The 25,011-nt window shown below is 43.8% G+C and overlaps 1 protein-coding gene across 1 annotated transcript in view; it reads left to right on the forward strand.

Moving 5' to 3' along the window:
• The window catches only part of PRDM6 (PR/SET domain 6), a gene marked incomplete at its 5' end in the record, with an annotated part of 99,609 nt that extends 75,551 nt beyond the window's left edge, over positions 1-24,058 (forward strand). The window contains 3 exons of the mRNA XM_081090344.1: positions 7,372-7,714; positions 16,048-16,224; positions 23,124-24,058. Of these exons, the coding sequence (XP_080946470.1) occupies positions 7,372-7,714; positions 16,048-16,224; positions 23,124-23,238 (635 nt within the window). The 3' untranslated portion in view covers positions 23,239-24,058. The remainder of the gene's footprint in view (positions 1-7,371; positions 7,715-16,047; positions 16,225-23,123) is intronic.
• Positions 24,059-25,011: the final 953 nt, after the last annotated feature.

The following is a 25,011-nucleotide window of genomic DNA, read 5'->3' on the forward strand; positions in this document are numbered from 1 at the left end:
GCCTATGTCGACAGATTGCATCCGCGAGAAGGAGCGAGGTGCCCCAAGAAGGTTTCCAGTGGGGATTAGCTCCTGCAGAGTGTAAAGACCGTGGTGTGTTCATATTCATTTCAGAGGAAATTAAAAAAAAAAAACCCTGGGAATAAATGTCAAACAAGTCTTCCTGCAGCTTTCCCTGCCTCGGCCGATGAAGCTGAGGTAGCAGAATGTGAAACTTGAGGGCAACGCGGGAGTTGCCAGCACTGGAGTGAACTCTGCCTCCGGGAGGCCGGCCTTTGTCTTTTGATTTTAAAGAGCAGAAAGTAAAAAGGGGCACCCCTATGTAGTGCTCCCCACCCTCACTATCCCTCCAATAATGAAAAACCTTGGCCCTGGGATAAAGAAGGTCCTACTTAAACTTTATATCCATGAGTGTGGAGGAGATTGCAGTATAGTCGCATCCAACAAGAACATCTGTGCAAGGGCCCATGGGAAGCATGGTGATGGGTACACACACGCAGACCCTCTCCTTACGGACTCAGTCTAGGACAGTGATGGCGAACCTTTGAGCTCGGCGTGTCAGCATTTTGAAAAACCCTAACTTAACTCTGGTGCCGTGTCACATACAGAAATTTCTTGATATTTGCAACCATAGCAAAACAAAGATTTATATTTTTGATATTTTATATATTTAAATGCCATTTGACAAAGAAAAACCAACCGAAAACATGAGTTCGCGTGTCACCTCTGACACGCATGTCATAGGTTTGCCATCGCTGGTCTAGGAGAAGGCACATAAGCCCACAACCACAACACACAACACCACGTAGCCGCCCTGTGAGCTGCCATAGCCAGGAGCCCGGGGTGTGGGTGGGTGTGCAGCTCAGGGTCAGGGCAGTTCCCCGAATACAGTGGGAAGCTGGAGTTGGACTCCTTACATAAATCCGGAACTGGAAGTTACTTTTTGTACCTGAATGGGGACTAGAAAAAAGCTAACCTCAAGTCAACAGGCCAAGGACGTGTCCTTCTTGAGCCATTGGGTGAGAATAGAATACCACACTCGATAAAGCTACTCTCGCTAAGGACTGGCGTGGCTTGGGTTGGTTCTGCCTGCCAGGTATGGAAATCCTGGGCCAGGAAACAGATATAAAAATTGGCCCAGAAGTGGAGAATCCTGTAGGGCTATGGAAGAAGCAAGGAGGGGTGACCCCGTTGGGATGCCTCTGAGTCTGTGCAGGACTCCAGCAGGTCACTCACTGAACACGCACCCACACACAGAAATGACAATGACAAGCACAGGGAATCTGCTGTCGTGGGAGGTTTGGCCTCTCGGGGGCTGCCCAGACCCCACCCTTGGCACAGGGCGAGGCACTCATCCCTCCATCCCCCCACAGCCTTCAGGTGCGTGCGACTCCAGGAATCACCGTTAGCCTGAGGGCCACTTTCCTTGGTCATGCTCTCTTCCATAGCCCATGTCTACTGACAGTCACTGTAGGGGATATTGAAGATGGTTCCCTTGTCCCAAAGCAGGACAACTAAGGACCTTCCCGGCCCAGACCTGTTCATCTCCTTTCTCAACAGAATCCTCCTCACTCCCAGGAGGTGTTGATTCAGGAGCACTGCCCAGGAAACTGCACGCGAAGCTCCAAATGTCCACTTCAGAGTCTGCTTCCCAGGGAACCTGACTTAAGACAGGCACCCCCAGGCTGATGTTTCCCGTCCAGATCTCCACTGAGCCCAGACTCCTGTCCAACGGTCTACTCCTCATCTTCACTGGCATGCCCCACAGGCACCTCCAGCTAAGCATGTAGATCTGAACCTGTTCTCTCCCTCCCACCAACTGCCTCTCCCCCAGCTCAGTAACTCTCACTCTCACTCATCCAGTTGCCCTTCCTCACCCTTCTAACCAGTCAGTCATCAAGTCCTGTTGGTTGTATATTCTTTATAAAAAAAAAAAAGAAATTTTATTGATTTCAGGGAGGAAGGGAGAGGAAGAGAGAGCTATAAACATCAGTGATGAGAAAGAATCATTGATCAGCTGTCTCCTGCACTAGGGATCGAGCCTACAATCTGGGCATGTGCCCTGACTGGGAATCGAACCGTGACCTCCTGGTTCATAGGTCCATGCTCAACCACTGAGCCATGCCGGCTGGGTGGTTGTATATTCTTAAGTGCATTTCTTTTAGTTTCTGCTGTCCCCACCCGGGTCAGCGTCACCACCAGCCCTGGTCTGGACTGCTGCAGTTGCCTCTTGCATGTCACAATGTCCTTTTAGGATTACAGCAGCGAAAGTAAAGTTTTTCATTGATTTGCTTATTTTATTGTCTCAGCTTACTTGCTTTGTTAATAGGTATTTGGTTACATAGATCAAAATCCAGAGGACCATGGGCTTATATAATTCTCAGAGGTTATCAATTGGCAGATTCTCAAGTGTCTTTCCAAACATTTTTTTCCCCATTCAAGCATCAAGCATATTCTCCTATTCTGTCTCTGGCTCTCCCTCTGCCTCCTGCCCCTTTTTATACAAATAGTAACATACTATATACATTGCTTTGCACCTCACTTTTTCAGTTAACAATATAGAGTGGTGATGCGTTTAATATATTAATCTGATCACCTCACACCATCCCCTAGCTTTACATTCTTTTTTTTGGCTTGTCATTACTCTCATAATAAATCTTGTGTATGATAGCCTTTGGGCCACACATAGTCTTCAGAAATATTTTGCATGGCTCACAATGTTTTACAAAATTAGAGTCAAGCATCATTAGGCTGGCTCTGCCCTATTCAGTTTGCTGCAGACCCCAACATCCTCCATTGTATCGATTTGCCTCCCATCACTTCCTTCTGTTACCTGCCCAGCCCCCACAGGCACTGGCGATTGCACTGCCTTCCTCTCCAGCCCCAGCTGCCGCCCCCTCCCCGCTTTCTCTGGCCACATTAGCCTTCTTTTGGTTTTCAGTGCTGCTGAGCACCTTCTCACCTCAGCACGACACACGGACTCTATGGCAAAGCTGCCGGTGTTTCATCTCCTTGCATTGCTTTTTCCTCTTTTCACACCTGTCTGATCTGCGTATCCTTCACGACTCACCTTCAAGGTCAATGCTTTAGGGACGCCGCCCCTCACACCCACATGGATTCATCCCTTCTCTCTCATAGAGCTGATCAAACTTGTATCGACTGTTATATTAATTCTAAAATTTATATATTTGTCACATTTTACTCTTTCTGAACCTGGAAGATGTCTTACAGTGAACGGTGACTTACAATGAATCACTTACAACTTGCCATTAGTGGAATTTTAGATCTGATGTTATTTGTAACAACATCTGTTTACTGTCTGTCTCTCTCTCTGGAGTTTAAGTGGCGGGAGGCCAGGGGCCGTGGCTCTCTCGTTCCCCGTATCTACAGTGTCAGGCATGGGATAGAGATGCTCAGTAACTACTTGTGGATTGAATGAATGGACAAGGGAGGAAAGCAGGACTTTGTTTTATGGATCCTGAATTTGCCTCTCAACGTTTTAATTTTCCAGGATGTGATGAGTTTATGTTCTATGTCCTTACTGTACTGTATCCTTTAGGGCTCTAAGAGCTGGCCGTCCTCCCACTCATCTTTGTTTTGTAGACTGAAGAGATGTTTCTAGCCATTTGTCTTCAAGTAGAAAGCACTTCATCCTCTTGGTCCCTTCAGTCAGTCATCTCTGGGCCTTTTGCAGTCGTCTGTACCGTCTTGTGTTGGGATGAGTGTTTTCTGAATTCATTCCCTATTTTTTTCCTGATAATTCCCTGCGTTTTGTTAATGCTCTCGATTGCTATAGCCAATCAGACTGGTATTTGGAAAGAAAAATCTCTGTGTCCTTTAGGTCCTGAAGAAAGGATACTTTGTCGATCTCTGGGGTGCAAGCATTGCTACCTATATCTCAAAAAAATATTACATTTGTTTTGGGGTGTCCCAGAAAAGAAAAAGTAAGACAAGAATTTCATTACACCCATTCCCACTCTGCCTAAATACTACTATTACTAACATTAACACAGATCTCATAAATCTGAGGTTATTATAAAAACTGGTTGAAGTTTTCCTTTATTACCATTTTGACATTGATCATTAAACTTAATAAAACTTAATTGGCCCACAAATTCTTTAGTTAGTATAAAGGTTGTGTGACCGTAGCAGTTTTTGAAAATTAATTTATTAGGTTGCTTTTCAGGAGGGTAAATGAGAAGTCAGGATTTATAACCTATACTTAGAGTGTTACTTGAATTATTTCCCCCCGAAGGCATCACAGCCTTCTTCCCAACAGTGAAGCTCTGGCTGGTTTCCTGCTCGCATGCATGTTGATGACATGTTCATCCCACCGCCTTCCCACCGTGCCTTCCTTCCTGTTAGTGGGCATTTCGCAGCCCGCAGGAGCTCACTGTTGTCTGAAAACTTGTGGGTTTCTCTGTGCTGTGTCTCTCCCAGATTAGTTATGAACGGGCTACACGAGATGAGTTCCACCCCCATTTCTGACAATGCTGCTGCTTTTATTCTTTTATTTAAAAAGTGCCAAAGTAGGAGAAAATATTGCTCCTCATTTTTCAATACCTTTTTTAAAAAAACAGTCTGTGTGCAATCAAAGATTTTTTAAAAGTCTAAAATGTATGGATAACTGTTATATTGATCATACACTTTTGCCCCAGAAGTTGAAATTGTACATAAATATTTATATATAAAAACACATACATACATAAACCTGTATGTATGTATGTGTGTATAGGTATACAGTGGGGCCTTGACTTACGAGTTTAATTCGTTTTGTGACGGAGCTCGTAACCCAAATTACTTATATGTCATTAAAGTGAACGAGTGAGACATGTGATGCCGGGCTGATGTTGTGGCGTTCACTGTGACGTTCGCTGCGCCAACTGGTGGTGGGGTATCTGAAGCTGGCTCGTAACCCGAATTTTAGCTTGCAACTCAAAGCAAAAAATCGGCCGAGAGACGGCTCATATCTCGAAAAACTCGTTAGTCGGGACACTCGTAAGTCAAGGCCCCACTGTATATGTATTTATATGTATATATGACATGTTCATGTGAGATGTACTGGCTATAAAATGTCCTTTTTATTTTTGAAGCACAGCTTGTGAGCAGAGACAGTGTAGGAGTGTGGTCAGCAAAAAAATTATCTGGAAGTCAAAAAGCTAAAGCTTCCAGCTCTGCTGTGCCAATAACTGAATGTGTGACCCTGGGCAAGTTATTGGCCCTTCTTGGACTTGAGCTGTTTTTATTTTGTAATAAGAGAGAGTAGAATTCGATCACTGGTTCTCAGCCCAATTACACATTAGAAATGCAGGTGCCCAGAATCTACCAAGTGATTCTGATCTAATTTTTAAAAAGTCTCCCCTGTGAGTCTCAGGTGCAGTCAGGGTCAAGAACTGTCACCTAGGAAAGCTCTCTGCTCTCTCCAGGCCTGCGAGTCTCTTGCTTTCCTTTTCCTTCTCAGGGTAGGATGGACATGGAGCAGAGCTATTCCTTCTGTTGGATTTGTCTCATTACATAGGATTACACCGAATGTTCTGAGTTAAAGAATGCTCAGTGCCAGCACACCAACACATGGTGTCTCCCTGTCTGTCCACTCCAGCACGGAGCCCCTTGCAGCATACTCCTCTGCATAGTCGAGCGTGCTCAAGTCTTCATGCTCTGCAGCGACCTCAGCAGTGCTCTGTGGCTGGAAAGGATAAGAGCCCCCAGTTCATGTGTCTCCTTCCACATGGCCTTGAACTATGGCCAACAGCCACGGTTTACTTCCCATCCCCAATCTTTTTGCCAAACAACCTTTTCAAATTTTTTGATCTCTTAATTTCCTTCTCTTGATCACTTTCTAGTCTTTAATCTTTGTGACCCCTGAAATAACTAATAAATGCATTTATTGACACAGTAGGTACTTAGAAAAAGAATAATAGTTTTTAAGCATATTAGTTTCTAATCACTTCTGAATCTGTGGGTTGACCAGTGAATACATGATATATATTTTTAATACAATAACAACTTATAAGAAGAAAAACAAATTTCCAGTATATTACGTTTCCCCCCTCAAAAATGTTGCTTCTAGTTCTTTCCTCACTCTCACTGCCACCATCCCAGTTTAGGGCCAGGTTCCTTCAGTCTATCCCCTTTTCCTTCTATAAATAATGAGAATTGGCTATTATTGATGGTAGGCCCTGTGATGAGTATTTTAGTTACCTCATTTAAAACTCACAAAAGGGGGTAAAGAGGAGGAAATGAGGGCTCATGGAGCTCAACATCTAATGAGTATTAACCCTGGCATTTACTAAATGCTATCTGTGCGTTATCTCACTCAGCCTTTTGGGTGATCATTTTACATTTGACCAAGGACTATATGTGGACTTCAGTGTTTCATAGTTGCCCACAGTCACAAGGCTAGTAAATAGTGGAGTTAAAATCTAGGCCACCTCAACCAGTAAACCGTGCTGCTGGTACTTTTATTACTACCACTATCTTCATTTTGCAGATGGGGAAATTAAGGCACAGAGAGATTTATTAACTGTGCCTAAGATCACCAAGCTATAAAAGGTAGAGACAAGATTTGAACCTAGGTCTTTGTAGTTCCAAAGCCCAAGTTGCAAGCACTCATACCCTTGCCTCCATTCTGACTTTATCCTTGGCACCCTGTCTGTAAATCATGCCTCACTCAAGCCCTCCCTGAACACTGGTTTTTTTTTCTTGCTATTTCTGCTCAGAAACAGTTTGCATCTATTTTCTAGGCCTGAAGTCATTTGTTTATTTTTTTATTTTTTGGACTTTAAAGGTTGTTTGAGGTCTAGCCTCCCCGCCCCCTGCCTTATTCCCACAGTGTCGAGAGCCCATGGCCCTGCTTGGTCAGTGTGTCTCTCACCATCTCACCAGCATGCTAGACTTCTGTCTCCAGGTGTCTTTCCTTTCGTATTATTCCCTTCATCTCCAGCCAGTTTTTCTTGAAGACCTGTCCTTTGCTGGCAGGGTCTGCTGTAAGGCCTGAACCTACCTTCCCTGCACGGCTCAAGGCCACCTTCTCTGCCAGTCTGCTGTTCTCTCCCCTCTCTTGCTGTGCCTCCCATCTGAGCTCCCTCCAAACCCAGGGTGCAGTGTGGAGCCTCAGGAGGGAGTCCTTATGTGTAAAGTCATAAGTGAACTTCATGAGGACAAAGATCACATACGAACAACCCTAAGCATGTAATAGTTGCATGATAAACAAGCACTGAATGAGTTACTAATTTTGCTACTATGTTCATTCTGAATCCAGAAAAGTGAAGTTTTAAAATGTTGATTTATAAGAATTTTTTAAAGTGCACGTGATTGTGCTTACTTTAAGGGCCGATAAAACTGATCCTGTAAACTCTGTCGTTCCCCCAGTAAATGTCCCCGCCACGGTCATGGAAGCCATGTGCCGACAAGATGCCCTGCAGCCCTTTGGCAAGAGCAGCAAACTCTCCCCCGCCGCCCAGCAGCGCTCTGTGGTGTTCCCACAGACGCCCTGCAGCAGGAACTTCTCTCTCCTGGATAAATCGGGGTCCATTGAATCCGGATTCAACCAAATCAACGCGAAAAACCAGCGCGTCCTGGCGAGCCCGACGTCCACAAGCCAGCTGCACTCAGAGTTCAGTGACTGGCATCTTTGGAAGTGCGGGCAGTGCTTTAAGACGTTCACGCAGAGGATCCTGTTACAGATGCACGTGTGCACGCAGAACCCCGACAGGTAACCCTGACTCTTCCGCTCGCGGTATGTTTGCTTAGTAAAACCCCTTCTTGCTTTCCTGACAGGTGCCAGTCACCTCCTCCAGCCACCCCTTGGGGGAAACCCTGTGATCAGAGGCGTCTGCGTTCTGGCAGGTCACAGGCCTGTGAGGCCACCCTTGCCTTGGCTGTGTAGAAGGGCCACATAAACAGTGGTATGGAGAGGAGGCTGCGCTTGCTTCCCAAACAGTCCGAGTCTAAAGGGGAGCAAGATAGGAACAGTTATGAATATCATGGGTGGAAAAATGAGGTCAGGATAATTACAATCCTCTCCGTCTTCCAGAGATAATACAGCCAGCCGCCCTGCTGCTGCCACGGTCGTTTCAGGGTTCACCTCCAATGTGCCGGGGGTAGGAACTTAATTAAGTACTAAGAGGTAATGAATTGGAATTTTTTGCTTAGTACTATTTTTCTTCAGAGCATGCAAACCCATAAATCCTGCAAAGCTGTCAAAAGGAAATACCTCCTCTGCTAGTGATGTGGAGGAAAACAGATGCCACTTATTCAATAAACTAATATCCACACCGAAGAAAAATGTGGACTAGATACCTCAGAGTCAAAGTTGGTTTGAAAGTTTGTCAATAAAGAATTTTATGGCCATGAACTGAGGATGAAATTTAGCTGAACAAGTGAATTAAAATTTCAGGTAGTCTGACGAGTGGCATAGTAGATATAATGGAACTATTATTTATGAATCAAAACTGGTTTATTCGACAGCCTTGATCGCTGGGAGCGCAAAAGACAAAAATCAAATTAATTCAAAAAGAAGAAAGTGTGTTTTATCTCTTCTTCACAGCCTGTGGAAATTTGATTAACCCTCACATATCTAAGGATAGCATCAAAAATCACTTTCAATATAAAAGCAGGAAATAATTTTTGGAAGTAGAAAAAAAGACTAGGAAGCAGGACTCCTGAGTTATTTTCTTCATTGGGCCACTGGATTAACCTTAAGCCACAGGGCCCTCCTTGCCATATGATGTACACCAAGCTCTTCCCTCCCCGCTCCCCAGCTCGGCAGGATAGACACGTGCTAGGAAGGCCAGCAGGGAGGGTGTGGGCATGGTGCACAGGGGGTGGGTCTTTTCTAAAATATCATTTTAGGCTCCGTAGACACACTTACATGTGTACGTGTTTTTATTTGCGCCATTCTGGAAACCACTTACTTAGCATCGATCATTGCTATAGCTAATTAATGCCGAAACATTTGCTTTAGGGCCTGGTAAGGCAACTGTGTCTTTACAACCTTTTACCTTCAGTAGGAGAGCCTCAACCCTCACCTGGTGAAAATTAGTACTATTGGCTTCAGAGGGGGCACAAAAGTTTTGAAAATGTTTCATTCTCTCAGAAAGGATTCTTTTAAAAAAGTTTGCCTTCCTTGCCAGTATCCATATAACCTCAAGATAGATGCATTCAAAGTTTGCAAAGCATTTCAGTATTTTAGGGGTATCTTGTTATCATAAACTTACTTTTAAATTGAGTGAGTTCAAGTGGATAGATTTGTCATTTGCACAGATTCATTGTTATAATAACTGAACGTGCAAGGTGAAAATGAAATGATAGTTGAAAGTTTCTGGATGGCAAGCTTAGCTTTGAGTATAATATAATCCCACACTGAATGTCACGTAAAGCAATGAAAATATGTCACAGTGAATCGGAAGATACCAAAACAGACTGTTTGGACTGGCCTCAGGCACACTTAGAAAACCGTGTGTGTATTAAGGTTTAAGTCGTTATGGTGTCTGTCCTAGCAGATGATGGTGTCATAACTTGTAACACATTTATATAAACTGTCAGAGGAGTACCTGACAAATCAGGAAACTTATGTGGACAAAACACACTTCCTTGAAAGACTGTTGGGTCAGTGCTCATTCCAAGCTAATTTAGAGTTCCTGGCAACCATCCAAGTGGCATGAGCCTCCTGTCCTGGGCTAGACGCTGACGGGCATCTCTGGCTCAGATGCCCAATCGTGGTGTGGCTACGCCTTCCCTCCCCAGATGAGGTGAGATCATAGGTGCTCAGTATCTATGTAGTTAGCCAGAGAGGGACCTGATTACTCACGCTGTGGGTTCTGCTTCTCACTTTCCTGTGCTTTATTGGTGACATGAGAGGTGGTCACCATCACTCATAAATAAGTTAAAATTAAGAATTCAAAAAATTAGTCCCTTTATAGGCAAAATAATGATGATGATATGCTTGAATTACTTCATTACATCCGAGTTGGTTGTTGAGGATAAAGGGAACGTAGGAGATGCCCAGTCACTCTGACCCACTGGTCTCATCCTGGAGACATGGTTTGCCTTTAGCAATGGGACTGGAATAGTTTCTTTCAGTCCCAGAACCTGGGATGTTGTCTTTGTACCAGCAAATTTGGAAGTAAAAGATACTCTCCATAATTCTTAACCCCATGGGGGCTAAATAAGAGAAATATACAAAACTAAAATGGAACATCAAATTTGTGTATGATGGTTGCAAAATTTGGAGCCTTTTCTATTATCCACGCGGAGAATGACAAGTGCTGAATGTCCGTGTTTTCTTTAGGGAGTGACCATAAATCGAGTGGCTTTCCATCTTTGGCAGTTTATGCCAGTTCAGACACAGACAGTGAAAAAGCTTGGAACTTACCAGTCAGAATTCATTTCCCATTGATTTGAGAAATACAAACACTTTTATTTTGATAGGAAAATCTCGCTAGAACCACAGGCAAGAAAGGGAGATGCAGAAGACAAAGCCAGCAGGTAAACAGGTTAGAGTTTCAAATGGATCCAAATTTGAAACAGGCCCCTGAATCTTAGGTCCAAAAGATTTTTCACTCAACAGACTAAGTATTTAGCCATGAAACCTAAGACATTTCCACCTTCATCAAAGAGACTTTGTGTGTCTATATTTGTGAGCTTTTTCATGTGAGGGGCCATAAAAAAAAATCTATGCCTTGATATAAAGAAAAGAGATCCTAGGAAACCCAGGGTTGCCAGCATCACTGGTTTTTATTTTTACTACCGTGTTATTTACATTGAACACATAAAAACGATTCACATTCATGAGGGTCCGAAGAGCCACAGAATTGTTATTTCTTGACTTTGTTCTGTTAATATTAAACAAGCCCCCAAATACTTTCTTCCTTTCTCCCAGTCAACTGGCTTTTTTTTTTTTTCCTCTCCTCCTAAGCAAATTCAAAGGGAAGAAACTGCTGGAATCTAGACCAACCAGGATTTCATCCAGGAACTTCATAAACATTTGGGGTTTTACATAAGCTTCTGACCTAGGCCAGGGCAGCTTGACTCACTCTTGCTCGAACCAGTAGTTAGCAATCCCTTTTCTCTTCTGTTTTTCTGCTGCAGAAACCCTCAACAGTCCCATTGGGGGGGCTCCAGAAAGGGGTAAGCGAAGCCTTCAATCACTGCGGATTATTTGCTGATAAATATGTTCTTTTTTTTTTCTGCAGAAAGTGTCTTTTTAATGCTTATCTTCATTTTGCATCCTTTTCCTTTTCTCTTTTTTTGGTTGTTTGTGTCACGTGGGGAGAGTTTGCCTTTAACCTCCTGGATGCATCATCCGCTGCCCACACTTGTGTTTTGAGTATCATTGTTTGTATATGGCTGTGTTGGTACCAGAGGGGAAGATGACTCTCGAGGTTGCTGTTGGTGGGAGGAGCTTGGTGCTAATCCATCACCATAATGGTTTCTTTGGAATGTGTCAGTGTTCTTGTGTCCCACTGCCCGCCTCCCCCCAAGTGTGAAGGTTATCTTCTTTCTGGCATTCCATGTTTTCCAGGTCCCTTGGCTCTGCTTTTGCTGCTTCCCTGCAACCTTTTCCTCCTCACGTAGAGCTCAGGTCATTTCTCACTCCACACAGCCAACAGCAGGCTCCCTTTGAAGTCTTTGGGGATTTGCACTTGGTCTGACTAACAGGGCAAGGAGAGGAAGTGGCCCCAACTGAACAACTTTTGTCCTGGAGGCTTTCAGGCCATGAAAGAAAAATCAAAGAAGTATTAATAATATTTTAAACCAAACCACACTTAATGTTGTTAAATGTTTCATTCTTTTCCTGTGTGTACACCAAACCAATTACAGACTCACAGTAAATGAATTGCACATTTTAGTGGAGGAGTCTTTGGCAGACGAGCTGCCAGTTAGGGAGAATGCCAGGGAAATGTACGGAATTGTCCCCCTGCTTTCCTTTGCTTAAGATCTGACCGGCCATCATAGACACTAACGAAACGGACCCAGGCTTTGTCTGTCTCCTAGTTATTTCATTCTAGTTTTTCATGAAGCTTGATATCTCTGTGGAAACTAGCCAATGGAGGCTGTTTGAATGAAAATTAATCAAAGTAAGTAAAATAACACTTTAGTTTCTCAGTCGCCCTAACACATGTCAAGTGGCAAGTGGCCCCATATTGGACAGTGTAGATACGGAACATTTCCATCACTGGACAACACTGCTGATAACAGTGCCCCCCTCAGGTCTCCAGTAGCCAGAGAGCCATAAGCTCATTGTGGTTGTGAGATGCCCCTTTGCAAGGAACGCTCTTTGCGCTTGTTTTGAGAATAGTAAAGTGCTGTCCGTGTGTGATGGCTTGGGAAGAATCAAAGGGCGTTAGAGAGGAGAGTCCCATTTAGTTGATCAATGACATGAGGTTCTGGAAGGGGTGAAGCTGAACGCAGCATTTGACGATGTCGGTCCTGCCCTGCTTCTTCTGGTACAACTCCCCGAAGCGAGACAGAACTTCGGAGGCGAACTTGATTGTGTCCAAAAGTTTAATATATTCAGTCCTACCTTTCGGCTAGATCTTTGAAAAGTTGATGGACTGTTAATCATCAGAATAAGAAGCTGAGTAACAGCAATTATTCCTGTGTCCCCAACCACCCCCAGCGGTAAATTGAGAGGTGAGGCATCAGGATATGCTCATGGGAACTTGCCTACAGGGTCTCAACTCCTGTGGCCAGTTGTCCCCAAAGAAGTTGTGAGGTTTGAGATTCCACAGCCGTGAGGATGTTTTCTAGGCTCTGCGTTTGGGCTTGAGGATTTCATTCTGTCTTGAATGTTTTCCTACATCCTTAGATGAAAGCCTAGGAGGAAGTCAGTGTTAAAATTACTTTCTGGGTCGTTTTCTTTATTCATTTTTTTTTTTTTTAGGAAATATTGACAATCCAGGCGAAGAAGGGATCTTGTTGACTCACTATGTAACGTCTGTGCTTTCTTAGGGCTAATTTCTATAGATTTCTAGGCTGAGAGAGACAATCTGTTTTTATACTGGCAAGTGGAGCAGACATTTGAGTTCTAAATTCTACGTAAAGTCAGCTTCCATGCAGGTGCACGTGACCTTACGGTCTAAAATCTTATTCCTTACAGTACCTTAGAAGAAAGACTGCCACTTGATTTTTTGAGATCAACTACAATAAAGTTTGGTCCTACATTTTGGTACTCGGTTTTCTTGTTGCTCTGATTTGCAGCTGTTTACCAAGTAAGTTTAAATGGCACGCGCGCGTGCACACACACATACACGGGAAGTTCTGTGTACAGGGAACTGGCCAGTGCACATGATGGCAGGTGGAGAGCATGTTGTTGATGCCGTCTCCTGTGAGCTGTGTCATGGACAGATCGCAGGCGGCACACCTCTGAGAGCAGGAGCAGAGCATGACAGGGTGCAGGAGAGCGTCTAGGTCAGTCCACCCCCCTTACCAGAGGTGAGAGGTGAAAAAATACAGTCGGGGAAGTTGAGTGACTTGTCCAAGTCCCACCGCTGATTGGGGCCAGAGGCTGAAGTAGCACTTACCTCTCCTATTTTTCCAGTTCTAGACCTTTTCATTCAGCTAAGCTAAATTCTAAAACGTTGTAAAAGCTGTGCCACACATAGGCCACTAGATGCCTAGCAAACACCTCTCAGGCTGGTGCTGGGTAGAGGTGATGTGTTGGGATCCCATTTGCCTTTCATTGGTATTACCTTGATATAAGAATGCAACCCAAGCCTCTCCGTGGTCATTTTTGTAAATCTTTGTGACTGTTGACATAAAAAGAATGGATTCACTTCTGACGATAGAAAATAAATCACCCCAACTTTTGACAGCAGAGGTAGAAAAAGAAAAGAAAAGATTAATTGGTTTTGTTTAGTGGCTTATTGTTTATTGTGATAGCTATTAAAAATAGATAACCAGAGGCTAATAAATGTTAATGGTCCCTTTACTATTAGAAAAATCAATTGTCAGTGGATATAGCATATAATAATGTATTATTTTATTTATAATCTTCAATAACATTTAAAACATTCACCCCTGAGAGAGTAATTTCTTGAAAAACTCTAAAGTTAATGGTTATAACAAAGAACAGATTTGGCAGGAGGACATTTTCATCTACATATAACTTCAATGGCTTTCAAAGCGTTATTTTATAATTATAATAAAATGTGTATGCAATTTGTCAAGATTGATAAACTCCTTATCAAGGACTCGTACATATTTCTTTGAAACCTGTTTGAGAGCAGTTAAATAGATTTCTAAGTGTAAGTAATTAAAATTGTATAGTATTGAGTTATTGATCAATCCTGGACTATTAATCAAGCTAAAAAATTCTACAATCAGTGCTCAGCGTGCTGAAGTCTGGTAAAATAATGGTATTTGTGTTCAGTGAGGCAAGTAGCCACAATTAAGCACTTTGCTTGACAAATGAGAGGGTCCGCTTTATTTTGCACTTAATTGAATTGTTGTACATGCTCGGCCACCATTGTCTCCTAGCCCTGCATTTTGGTTTCTGGCCGTCAGAGCTTAAGTGTTTGTTGAAGGTAGAGCAATTAAGTCCACTTGCACCGTTGGCTTTCTAAATGCAGCCAGAAAAGTCCAGGCCGTACACTAGGGTTCGTGAGTGCTGTTAATATCCCTCATGACAGATTCTTAATCTTCCTAACAAAAATTTTGATAAACAAATTGGAGTCCTGTCGAAGAATGACATGAAATAGCTTCAGATAGTGACAACTGCCCAGGTTTCTATCACTCGGCAGCTTTTGCTGAAGTAAGCAGAAGAACTTCTGTGGAGAAGATAGAATTTTAATCTATTTTATGAAAACCCAAAATTGATCTGATTCTCAGGAGCTGGAAAGAATGTTCTCTGGCAATCTTGCTAATTATCACGTATTTGCCACAACTTCCTTCCATTTGCTTTTGCATTGTAGTCGCCCTTCTGCAGGCACAGTGGCATCCCATCGTTTCTGAACTGTGATGACTTACTGCTTCTACTACATGAACCAGGGGAGCTAGAGTTCAGGAAAAAGGCCCAACGGAGAAATATTATGGGGGTGGAGGGGCGGTGGAGGAGAGTAGGTAGAAGTCAGGACTTACTTTACAAAGGAACCAATCTGGGCGCATGCCTGCGTTCATCTTGTGTATCAGACACCTCCACATTGAGGCAGTGCCGTCAACAGATCCCAAGACAGATGAGTATTTATTAAAACACACATGCAGCCCTAACCGGTTTGGCTCAGTGGATAGAGCATCGGCCTGCGGACTGAAGGGTCCCAGGTTTGATTCCTGTCAAGGGCATGTTCCTTGGTTGTGGGCACATCCCCCAGTAGAGGGTGTGCAGGAGGCAGCTGATGGATGTTTCTCTCTCATCAATGTTTCTAACTCTCTATCCCTCTCCCATCCTCTCTGTAAAAAATCAATAAAATATATTTAAAAAAACAAAGCGAAACAAAAAACCCCAAAACAAACAAACAAACACCCACACATGCATTTGCTGAGGCACCTGCATGTTTACCTGGCGCTTAGGATAAGGTCCAACTGCCCCGGAGGGACTTTGGCATCAAGAGCTTATTTCCTTCGAGGACAGTTTATCCTCGGTTTTCTGAACCGACAGAAATACGGACGCTTTCCCTGTCCCAGAGGATTACTGTAAAGATTAAAGTAGATAAGTGGTTTTAAACCCTCTTGAAAAATTAAAAGTGCCAGGGAATTATCAGAGACAATTACGTATTTTCTCTTGTAAGATGCTGGCTAGTCAAGCCTGTACTCTCTGTGCCCCCCCAAACACATTAGCATTGGCCTGGGGGAAGGGATAGAAATAAGAAAGTTGGGGTTCTTGAAACGGTAACGGTAATACCAGAAAAAAAATAACCATTTGGGAATTAATGTCTCAGTAGTTACGTGAATTTTGTTCCTGTGGCAACAAGCCGTGGGAAACTAGTGGCCAGAGTTCTCTGCACAACAGAAAATGTCACCAAGAAGTTGTGGCCTTTGTTTCACGTTGCTGCCGCCCGCTGACCAACATGGAAGATAATGACCAGGCAGTCTGTTTGTTTGTTGCAGACCTTACCAGTGCGGCCACTGCTCCCAGTCCTTCTCCCAGCCTTCAGAACTGAGGAACCACGTGGTCACTCACTCCAGTGACCGGCCTTTCAAGTGCGGCTACTGTGGCCGTGCCTTTGCTGGGGCCACCACCCTCAACAACCACATCCGGACCCACACTGGAGAAAAGCCCTTCAAGTAAGTGGTGGCTAACCTTTCACCCCATCTTTCTCCTAGCCCTTCCGAAAGCCGCAGACAAGGTGGATCGGTGCTGCCCGGCTCAGCCAGTGGCTGGAGAAGGCTACTTGGAAGGTCAATGTCCAGGCTGTAAAAGGACCTACTTGTTTAGTGGCTGTTGTCTGCAAAATGAGGTCAGGAAACCTATACATTGATCCTCACTCAAGCTGTTCAACTTTGGACATGAGACCAACTTTCTGGGACTGTTTTCTCATCAGTAAAATAAGGAAGTAGGAGTAAGTCATGTTAAGATTCTTTACAGTTCCCGTGGATCTGTGCTTCTAGAAGTGGAGCTGGGAGCTCAGTTTCAGAGTGGCACCTTACGGCCATCAGCAAGCCCCATGACCATCAGCAAGGTGGCCACAATTTAGGACATCTCTTGAGGACCTTGAACCCTGTAAGATTCTGGTGAATTTTTTCCCTCCTTTTGGCTTGACTCTATTATGGCAGCCAACTTGCAGTTTTCAGTGTGCCTTTTGGATCAGCATTACCATGTTGGTGAGAGAAAAAAGTCCAAACACAGGGCGCGTTTGAGTTCTTGAAGATTCAGGGAATGTAGAAAGAAGTGAAACTGAATTCCAAGGGTGTTGGCTGAGCAAGAGAGTTTGTTTCTTGATATAGCACAATCATGAAAGCAATGGACATCTGTATCATGCAAGATGGCCCATTCACTTATTCATTCATTCATTTGTTCGTTCATGTCCGTGTTCATTCATTTGGCAAATACTCATTGAGCACTTTCTTTTGTACTCGGCGCCCTTCGAGGCACAAAAGATACAACGGTAAATGAGACTCAGCCCTCCAGCCTTTGAAGACCTCATGGTTTATGGGGAAGCCCAATTGATGAACAAGTCTTACCACATAGAGTGAAAGATGCAAACGTGAAATGCAATTAGCCGTGTGTGTACAATGTCTCAGAGTAGTGTAGAGGTGGAGTAATCAATTTTGTCTGTGGGAGATGATGTCAGTGTTTTTTCCTAAATTTCTTTTTTCAATTACAGTTTCCACTCAACATTATTTTGCTTTAGTTTCAGATGTACAGCATAGTGGTTAGGCAGTCATATACTTACAAAGTTCTTTCCATACCCTCATATTTCAAGTGCTCACCTGGCACCATACATAGTTATGACAATATTATTACTCTATTCCCTATGCTATACTTACATCCCAGTGACTGTTACAAAATTACCAATTTGTACTTCTTAATCCCTTCACCTTTTTCACGAGCCCCCTAAACCTCCTCCTCCTGGCAGTCATGTTTGTTTTGTGCATCAATGAGTCTGTTTCTGCTTTGTTTTATTTATAAGATGTGTTTTGAAGGCATTCAAAGGAAAGAGACGTTTCTGGTAGCCCAGCCAGCATATGGACGGCTTGGGAATGTGGAGTAGTATGGATGACTGGTCGGTGGTCTCAAAGCCTTTTCTACTCTCCGTGTAATGGACTCCTTTCTGTTCAACTCTCTGACATCTCTCTTTACTTTTTACCATAGTAGCTTCCCCTGGTTAAGAAGGCAAATAAAAAGGGCATAGATGTATAGCCTATTTACCTTCTGTAGGACAAGACCAAGCACAAAAGGAAAAGATTCAGGCAGTAGAACTCATCCCCTGGCTCAGTATCAGCGCAGGAGCCTTTCGGGGCTCTCATTATCCATGAGTTCCCCTCTGGACCTCCAGTGTGGTGGTTGCCCTGGTGCTCAGTCTATGTCAGGCTCAGCTCAGGATGGCAGAGTCCTGCTGGTCGGGATCCTGCCACCTCTGTTTTGCCAGCGAGGAGGAGCTCCTAAAAGGTTGTCATCTTCACTCAACTCCCCATGAATCAGTCACCTTCACTCATTATCCTTCACTGTTTTCCACTGTGGTTTAATTTACGACATGGATAAGAAAAATAGTTTTAACTTCCGTCTTTGTATGTGGGTGCATCTTGATCACTGCATAAAGACATCTGGCTAAGGGGACTGAATGGGTTTTCAGATGGAGCCTGCACTAACGCCAGCCACGCTGTGACCTCTGGGTCTGAGCTAGCCCAAAGGTCTCTTAAGTCCCTTTAGGACCAGATGGCTTAGCACAGCCCGAGAGTTCCCTGTTGCGGGTGTTTGTGTCCTGCAAGGTGGGCTCTGCATTGCCCTCAGGCTGACCCTCAGGGGGTCACAAACTTTGGCTTCCCCACTGCTCTGGATGTGGAAGGTGACCGTGGCTCCTCTCCCCGAGAGCCTTTGAGCAAGAGAGCTTTTCAAAAGAGAAGCAGGACTGACAGTCTTTCTGGCCCCTCATAGTACAGAGGGCAGCCAGACGGACACAGTGCCAGGATCAGATTGATTTTTATCTTGTTGCTGTGTAAATAGATTTTAGTAATTAATTGAAGAGGTTTCAGGGTCAAAATGGGAAATAGATTTCTATTAATGTTAAGGTGTTACTTATGTGTAACCTCGTTGACTCCACTCAATTTTTTTTCTTTAACATCCTGTTTTTGTCATGTTTCCAATAGAGTTGCCATTTTAACTTACTTTTAATTCATCAGGGTACTCTTTTGAAGGGCTTTAGCAATTTTGTCTTCTTCCTTTCTAAATGTATGCTTTTGTGACCATAACCTACTTTCATCTGGGGGGAGGGGGAAGCAAATAGCCAGAGTTGGGTGGATTAGATTCTATGTGTATGTTTAGTTCCTTCTGCTCCTACTCTTACTAAGATTAGCCACATGCTGCAGGCATTTTTTAACTTATATATATATATTCCTGGGGGAAGAACTTAGTTTACGCTTATTTTGTAAGTGCAAGATTTTAACATCTTCTAGAAAGTGGAGAGCCAAGTCCTTCAGCATACACAAACGGATCAGTCAGGATTGAACTATCCCAAGGGAGTTTGGGAATCTTCCAACATAGCTCATGGATATCCGTCCCATGGACATTTGTAAATATTATGAAGATGTCCTTTTACAAGCTTATAAAACAAACATTCAAAAAAACTTTTCTTGCAGATTAGTCAATAAAATGGGTTTCACCACAACAGTTAATTTTACTACTTCAACTAATGGGTATTGGCTTAAACAATGTTGCAAAGAAGGAAAAGAATCTTGTAAAAGATACACAACCCTAAACTCTCCACGTTGGGCAGCTTCCAGATAGATGCCCCAAATGGCTCAGTCTCCCAATTGTCCCACCCGCCCAGGGCCCAGGAGGCCTTCACAGAATTCCCGGGTCCCGGCCTGATGGAACTTGCCACATCTTCCCAACCTCTAAAATCTTCTGCTGCGACTTGGTTTTTGAAGGCAGATCAAGATTATTGCCACCCAGGGAAGGCTGGAGAAGATTTGGCACTAAGGGATCAGTCACATTCCAGGCTTTGCCTCACAGTCTGATTGGCTGAATTCCCACTGAAAGCCTCCATCCCTCAAGGTCTGTCGGGTAGCTAACCTGCTGTAGACTTAGACTTTTAAAGATAAAGGAGCACATAGGAAAAAATGCATACCAAGGATGATATTACCGGTCTTGGCTTTCAGTTTGTATTGTGAGACTGGAAGTCATGGCAAACAAGGAACAAAAGCAAGACATCGTTTCATTTAACAGCAATTGCCAAGCACTTGACTGAAAAAAAAGGAAGGAAATAAAGAAGGAAGTTGGCAGTCTAAAACATATTCTTTGCAATGACAAATCCTTTCTCCTCTGTTACTAAATGCAATCTTTCAGGATTTCAGGGAGGTTGCTCTGCCTGGAAGGATCCCTGTGAGCTGCGTCCCGCCTGGCTCTGTGCCTGGGAAGCCCAGGACGTATCCTAGGAGAGGCTCTTGCCTGCATCTGTTAGAAGCAGGGGCAATACTCATCACTACATTTTGCCTTAAGTAAAGACAGCTGGGCTCAGAATGTTAAAAAAAATCAAAGGATATTCCAGAGAGCAGCTAATACTTTAATAAGAATTAGGCAAAATCAAAGCAAATTGGAAAAAGCATATCAGTAAAAATGCACTGAGCACATCATAGGTATGAAGCCCCCTGTACAGTGTGGTTTGGTTCGTGAAGTATTTTTTGACAGGTTGGAGGGGCACAGAAAGGAACAGAACTTGACATTATTTTGCATCTCTGTCAATTTCAGATGGTAATTGTTAAACTCCCTGTACCTATAATCCAGTCAACCATCACAGTAAGTAAAGAATGATCTCAAATCTAAAAGGAAATCGAGTCCAGTTAAGAGACCCCTACTGGTAGAGAGTTGGGGACTTCCCCTTTGCTGAACTATTTGGATGCCTTTCCACTTCACTGTTCCGGCGAGGTTCCCTTCAAGGCCGTGACGTCATCACAAGGAAGAGGACCCTGTGTGCAAGAACATTTCTTTGCTCCCAGCTCATTACCTGCATCTCTCTCTCCTCCTTATCCTGCTCCCCTGCATGAAGTCCAGGCTTAGAGGTGCCCATGCACAGTCACGCGTCTGGGATTGTAGTTCAGGGTTAAATGCCAACCCAGCTGACGTCCAGATCTGACGTGCTAGAACCTAGGTATTTACATTGAATCTGTCCTTCTGATGAGTGTGATGAAGCTATGAAAATAACTTGTGAAGGAAATTTTTCTAAAATTAAAGATGATATCCATAAAACTGAAGTCCTTCCATTATTTAAAAATATTTTTATATCTAAGCTCTCTTCCTCAATAATACCAACTGTATTCTTCTAATTCCCAAATCACATAGATATTTCTAGTAGCCTGGTTCTGAGTGTAATTTTACTCACACTTGTAGGCAGATGGCACTAACAATGAAGTTTCAGTAATGATCTCATGGGATGGTTAGATCTGACTTCGTAAATTCCCTGACTATTACAACAAACTGTTCCATAAGTAAAGATCTGTGAGGCATGTAGGCAAACACTTGAGAAATGCCTAATTCTCCTCTTAATGACTTTGTCCAATCTGGATGTTTATATATTACATATCCACATACACTTTTGCCTTCTATGAAATATGAGACTTCCTCCTTTTGAATACTTTATATTCTAATACACAAGGTTAGAAGTGCAAAAGTATGAGCCAGGTAAATTGTCAAGCCTCATAATTGTTCCAGCGGTTCTGCTCTCATCGAAATTGATTCTAGAGTTTGAAATAATAAAAAAAAGGACTATAATACTTTGAAAGTTTGTCAAGCAGTGAAAGGTAGTATATTTTGACACACTAATCCAGGAACTAATCAGTTTTCTAATAAACAATCAGCAATTCACTAACATGTCATCAGCACTCCAGGAGCTCTGGAGAGGGGATGAGCTGCCCGTGGACGTTAATGAATACACCAAAAATCATTAGCTGGTCAATACTTCTGAGTTATTTTCATTGAGTTGATAGGTCTGATACATTAAAGCTGACATTATACATTTGTCAAGATCACAGTGCAGTTTTTAACAGTGGAACAGGCTGCTAAAATTATTCCCTGAAAGAAACACAACTTCTTCACCCTGCCACACACACCTGGCATAGGGACCTTGAAAAAGCCATTCCTGATAGTCAAGCGCCAGCCTCCCACCACTCACAAATGTGCAAGAATCTGCGGGGTGAATGGGCGTGTTCTATTTTTATAGGTGATTATTCCTATGGCAGGGGGTTTTGTATACTGTACTAAAAAAGAAGGAGAAAGAGGGGACTGCTCACCAGATAACAAGACTCGGGCACAGCATAGGGCAATGCAGATTTTTCTCATGATGATTTCTGCCACATTCCCAATTATTCAGGGACCCCAGGACCCAAGGTAGTGTTATTGAAAAGAGAGACTGTTGTCTGCAGCTCTCCTGAATATCTTTGCTTCAAAGGTTTGAAGAGAGAATATTAAGCGGATGGCTGAGGTGGCTGCTATGCCCTAAAGAGAGCCTGACCATTGCTCCAGGCTGCCCAGGCAAGCAGGGTAGTGACAGGAAGTCACTGGGTTCAGCTTGCTGCCGTAGTGTGTGTGAGTACAATCATAGACAACCAGCCAGTAACACCAACCATCACAGAAAAACTAGAAGCCACCATTAGGGGTGTGTGTGTGTGTGTGTGTGTGTGTGTGTGTTAGATTGAATAGCCATCAAGTTAGTAATGTGTGTTACCTGGGAGATAGGTCAGGCCCACGGTTCCTTGATTATAATCTTTTTTGTTAAGTTCTGGAGAGGAAATAGTCTTGAGGTGTGAAACCAGGTTTCTCATCAGACACACCACCCCTTCATTATGGCCCGCAAGGATATTCTATGACTGTACTTTGGGGAGAGGTGAACTTCTTGACCCACACAATCATAGGTTTATTTCAGGTTTTTTGAGCCCCTACCCAACCACAGACATTATGCTAATCCTGAGTTTGGTTGGGCTGTGAAAATAGAACAAACTTCTGCACAAAAGCAACTGCCCACACGACCCTGCCTCACCACCGCAGACTAATACATTCCTTCCTCTGGTTTCCAAACGCCAAGAGGCTCGCCTCTTGGCTGCTGTTTTGAGGGGAGTCGAATTCTCGATTTTAAATGAGCAGCAGGTGAAATTTTATTTGTCATCAATTTCTCTTTCGGGTTATGGAGCAGAAAACTGGAGACAAGCTGCTGCTTTGATGGCTCACTCCTAAAAATCTCTTTTTGTTCTTTATCTATTTGAACTGACAGCGATCAGAGCTGCAGCAGGACAGGGCTCTCTGGAGAAATCACCTTCCCCCGCCTATTGACAGATCCCTCTGTTCTGCATCAGACGGGCTTTGTCCCATCACAGGCGTCCAGGCCTTGGAAGGAGCCACCAATTAAACCTCTTGAGCCGGGGAAATCTGAAGCCACTTTGGAGTGTCTGTTCTGATTAGGCAGGATGAGAGGACGCCCAGCACCCTGCAGGCCCCGCTCCCTGGTCTCAATTTTCTCTCTTGCCTCCACCAGGTGCGAGAGGTGTGAGAGGAGCTTCACACAGGCCACCCAGCTGAGCCGGCACCAGCGGATGCCCAATGAGTGCAAGCCAATCACCGAGAGCCCAGAATCAATCGAAGTGGATTAACTGATTGACTGGTTGGAATTAAACTGCAAGGAAAGTCATGATTAAATGTCACGGACACTTAAGCAAAACCAAAGATTTCCTCGGAGCAACTTTCAATCAGTCCCAGAAAACCAAAAGCAGTAATAAAATAAGTAAGATGTTAAGAGAGATCGATCCTGGCGTGGAAGTCAGACCGGGGAAGAGATTATTTATTTATGACTAGGGATGAGACTCATTTCAGTGGACAACTGACCTGGGATGGCCCACAGGTCCAGTCCCACCATGTATTTGCTTTGTTTCTAAAAAGCTTTTCTAAACTGTTATTTAATACCAAAGGGAGGAATCGTATGGGTTCTTCTGCCCACCGTTGTGACTAAGAATGCACAGGGACTTGTTTCTCGTTGCACCTTTTTTTAGTAGCATGATCCAAGGGGACCCATTGTACAGCCCTCCTTCCTGCTGTTTCGGTTTGGCCTGGCCTGGCGCGGGTGGCCCGGCGGGGCCCGTGGAAGCAGAAGCGAGAGCGTCTGCCCGGTCGGTCGGTGCCACCTTCAGCCCCACGGGCATCCCATTCTGTGTTTTCCCGCGCTCACGCCTCATGCACTTGTCACGTGGTTCCTTCCATCCAACAGCCTGGTCTTGGTGCAGAAGAGCCCGGACGTGGAAGAAAATGGGGGACTTACTTTGTCCTGTTTCAAAAACATGTAAAATGTAAGGAGCTTCATAATACAGTATATTGTTCTGAAGCAGCTAGTGGAGAAAATTTTGTTTTCAGTAACATTTTAGCTTAAAGAAAACCCCACAAAAATAAAAGTTCTTCGGTATGAGGCTGAATATAAGGTACGAGGCTTCCAGTAATTTTTTGTGGTTGTGTCTGTGGAAGTGTTGAATATGCGAGAAATAGTGCCAAGCCCCTTTGTCGGGATCCTTTTAGGCAGTTTCATCTTCCTTCCTCGGTGTGCAGGGAGCATTCCTGCAGGAACAGGCACAAGGAACCGAGACAAGGAAACATGGAGAGGAGGAGCCACAGCGAGGATTGTGCGTAGAACAGACTGCCCGGGAAAAAGCTAAATTTATCAATGGAAATTACCTTTTTGTCTCCTGTGGCCCTTGGTAATATTCTTCTCTCAGCACTGACCCATTGAAAGGAAGAATGATGTACACAATTTCATGATTTCTGGATTGAGTGCTAGGAAAGTAAGTTTAACTTCAGCAAGGCTTTTGGTAATTCAACAATGATGTTCCATAAATTGGATCATCTTACATGAAATGATTCAACTTCTGGAAAAAAACAGGCTTCTGTCCTCTTGTCTATTAGTTCACAGTAGCATCTCAGAGGCCGAGTCTGCCTTGATGGCCAGTGCAGATAAAACTGTTCCATCTAGAATGCTTCATTAACAGTAGCAATCTCTGTGTAGATTTCTTGGTCGCCTGATAACAAGCACTGCCGTTAGAGGAACTCCTTGTCTTTTTAGGCCTCCCGTTGTCTTCTCTCAACAAGAATGTGAGATATGTCACTGAACTGACCACTGGTTCAGTGTGATGGATCATCATGTATTTGGTTCTCAGAAAATCCTCCTCCCCTTTTAATTTTGCTTCCCCATCCCTTGGCACCACTGCCAAATTCAAAATGGAGTAAAACGGCTCCGCGGGTTGTGTTTGTAATTTACAGGTATGTGATTATAGGCCCCCGAAAGGAGCGTGGCCACTTCTGACTTCCTATGTCCATTCTCAAGTCATCCACCTACAGCTTCCTCCCAGTTCTCGTTGGCGTCTTACCATGCAAATCGTAAG

This window comes from Myotis nattereri (assembly GCF_964212035.1).
Source record: "Myotis nattereri genome assembly, chromosome: 4".
NCBI lineage: Eukaryota > Metazoa > Chordata > Mammalia > Chiroptera > Vespertilionidae > Myotis > Myotis nattereri.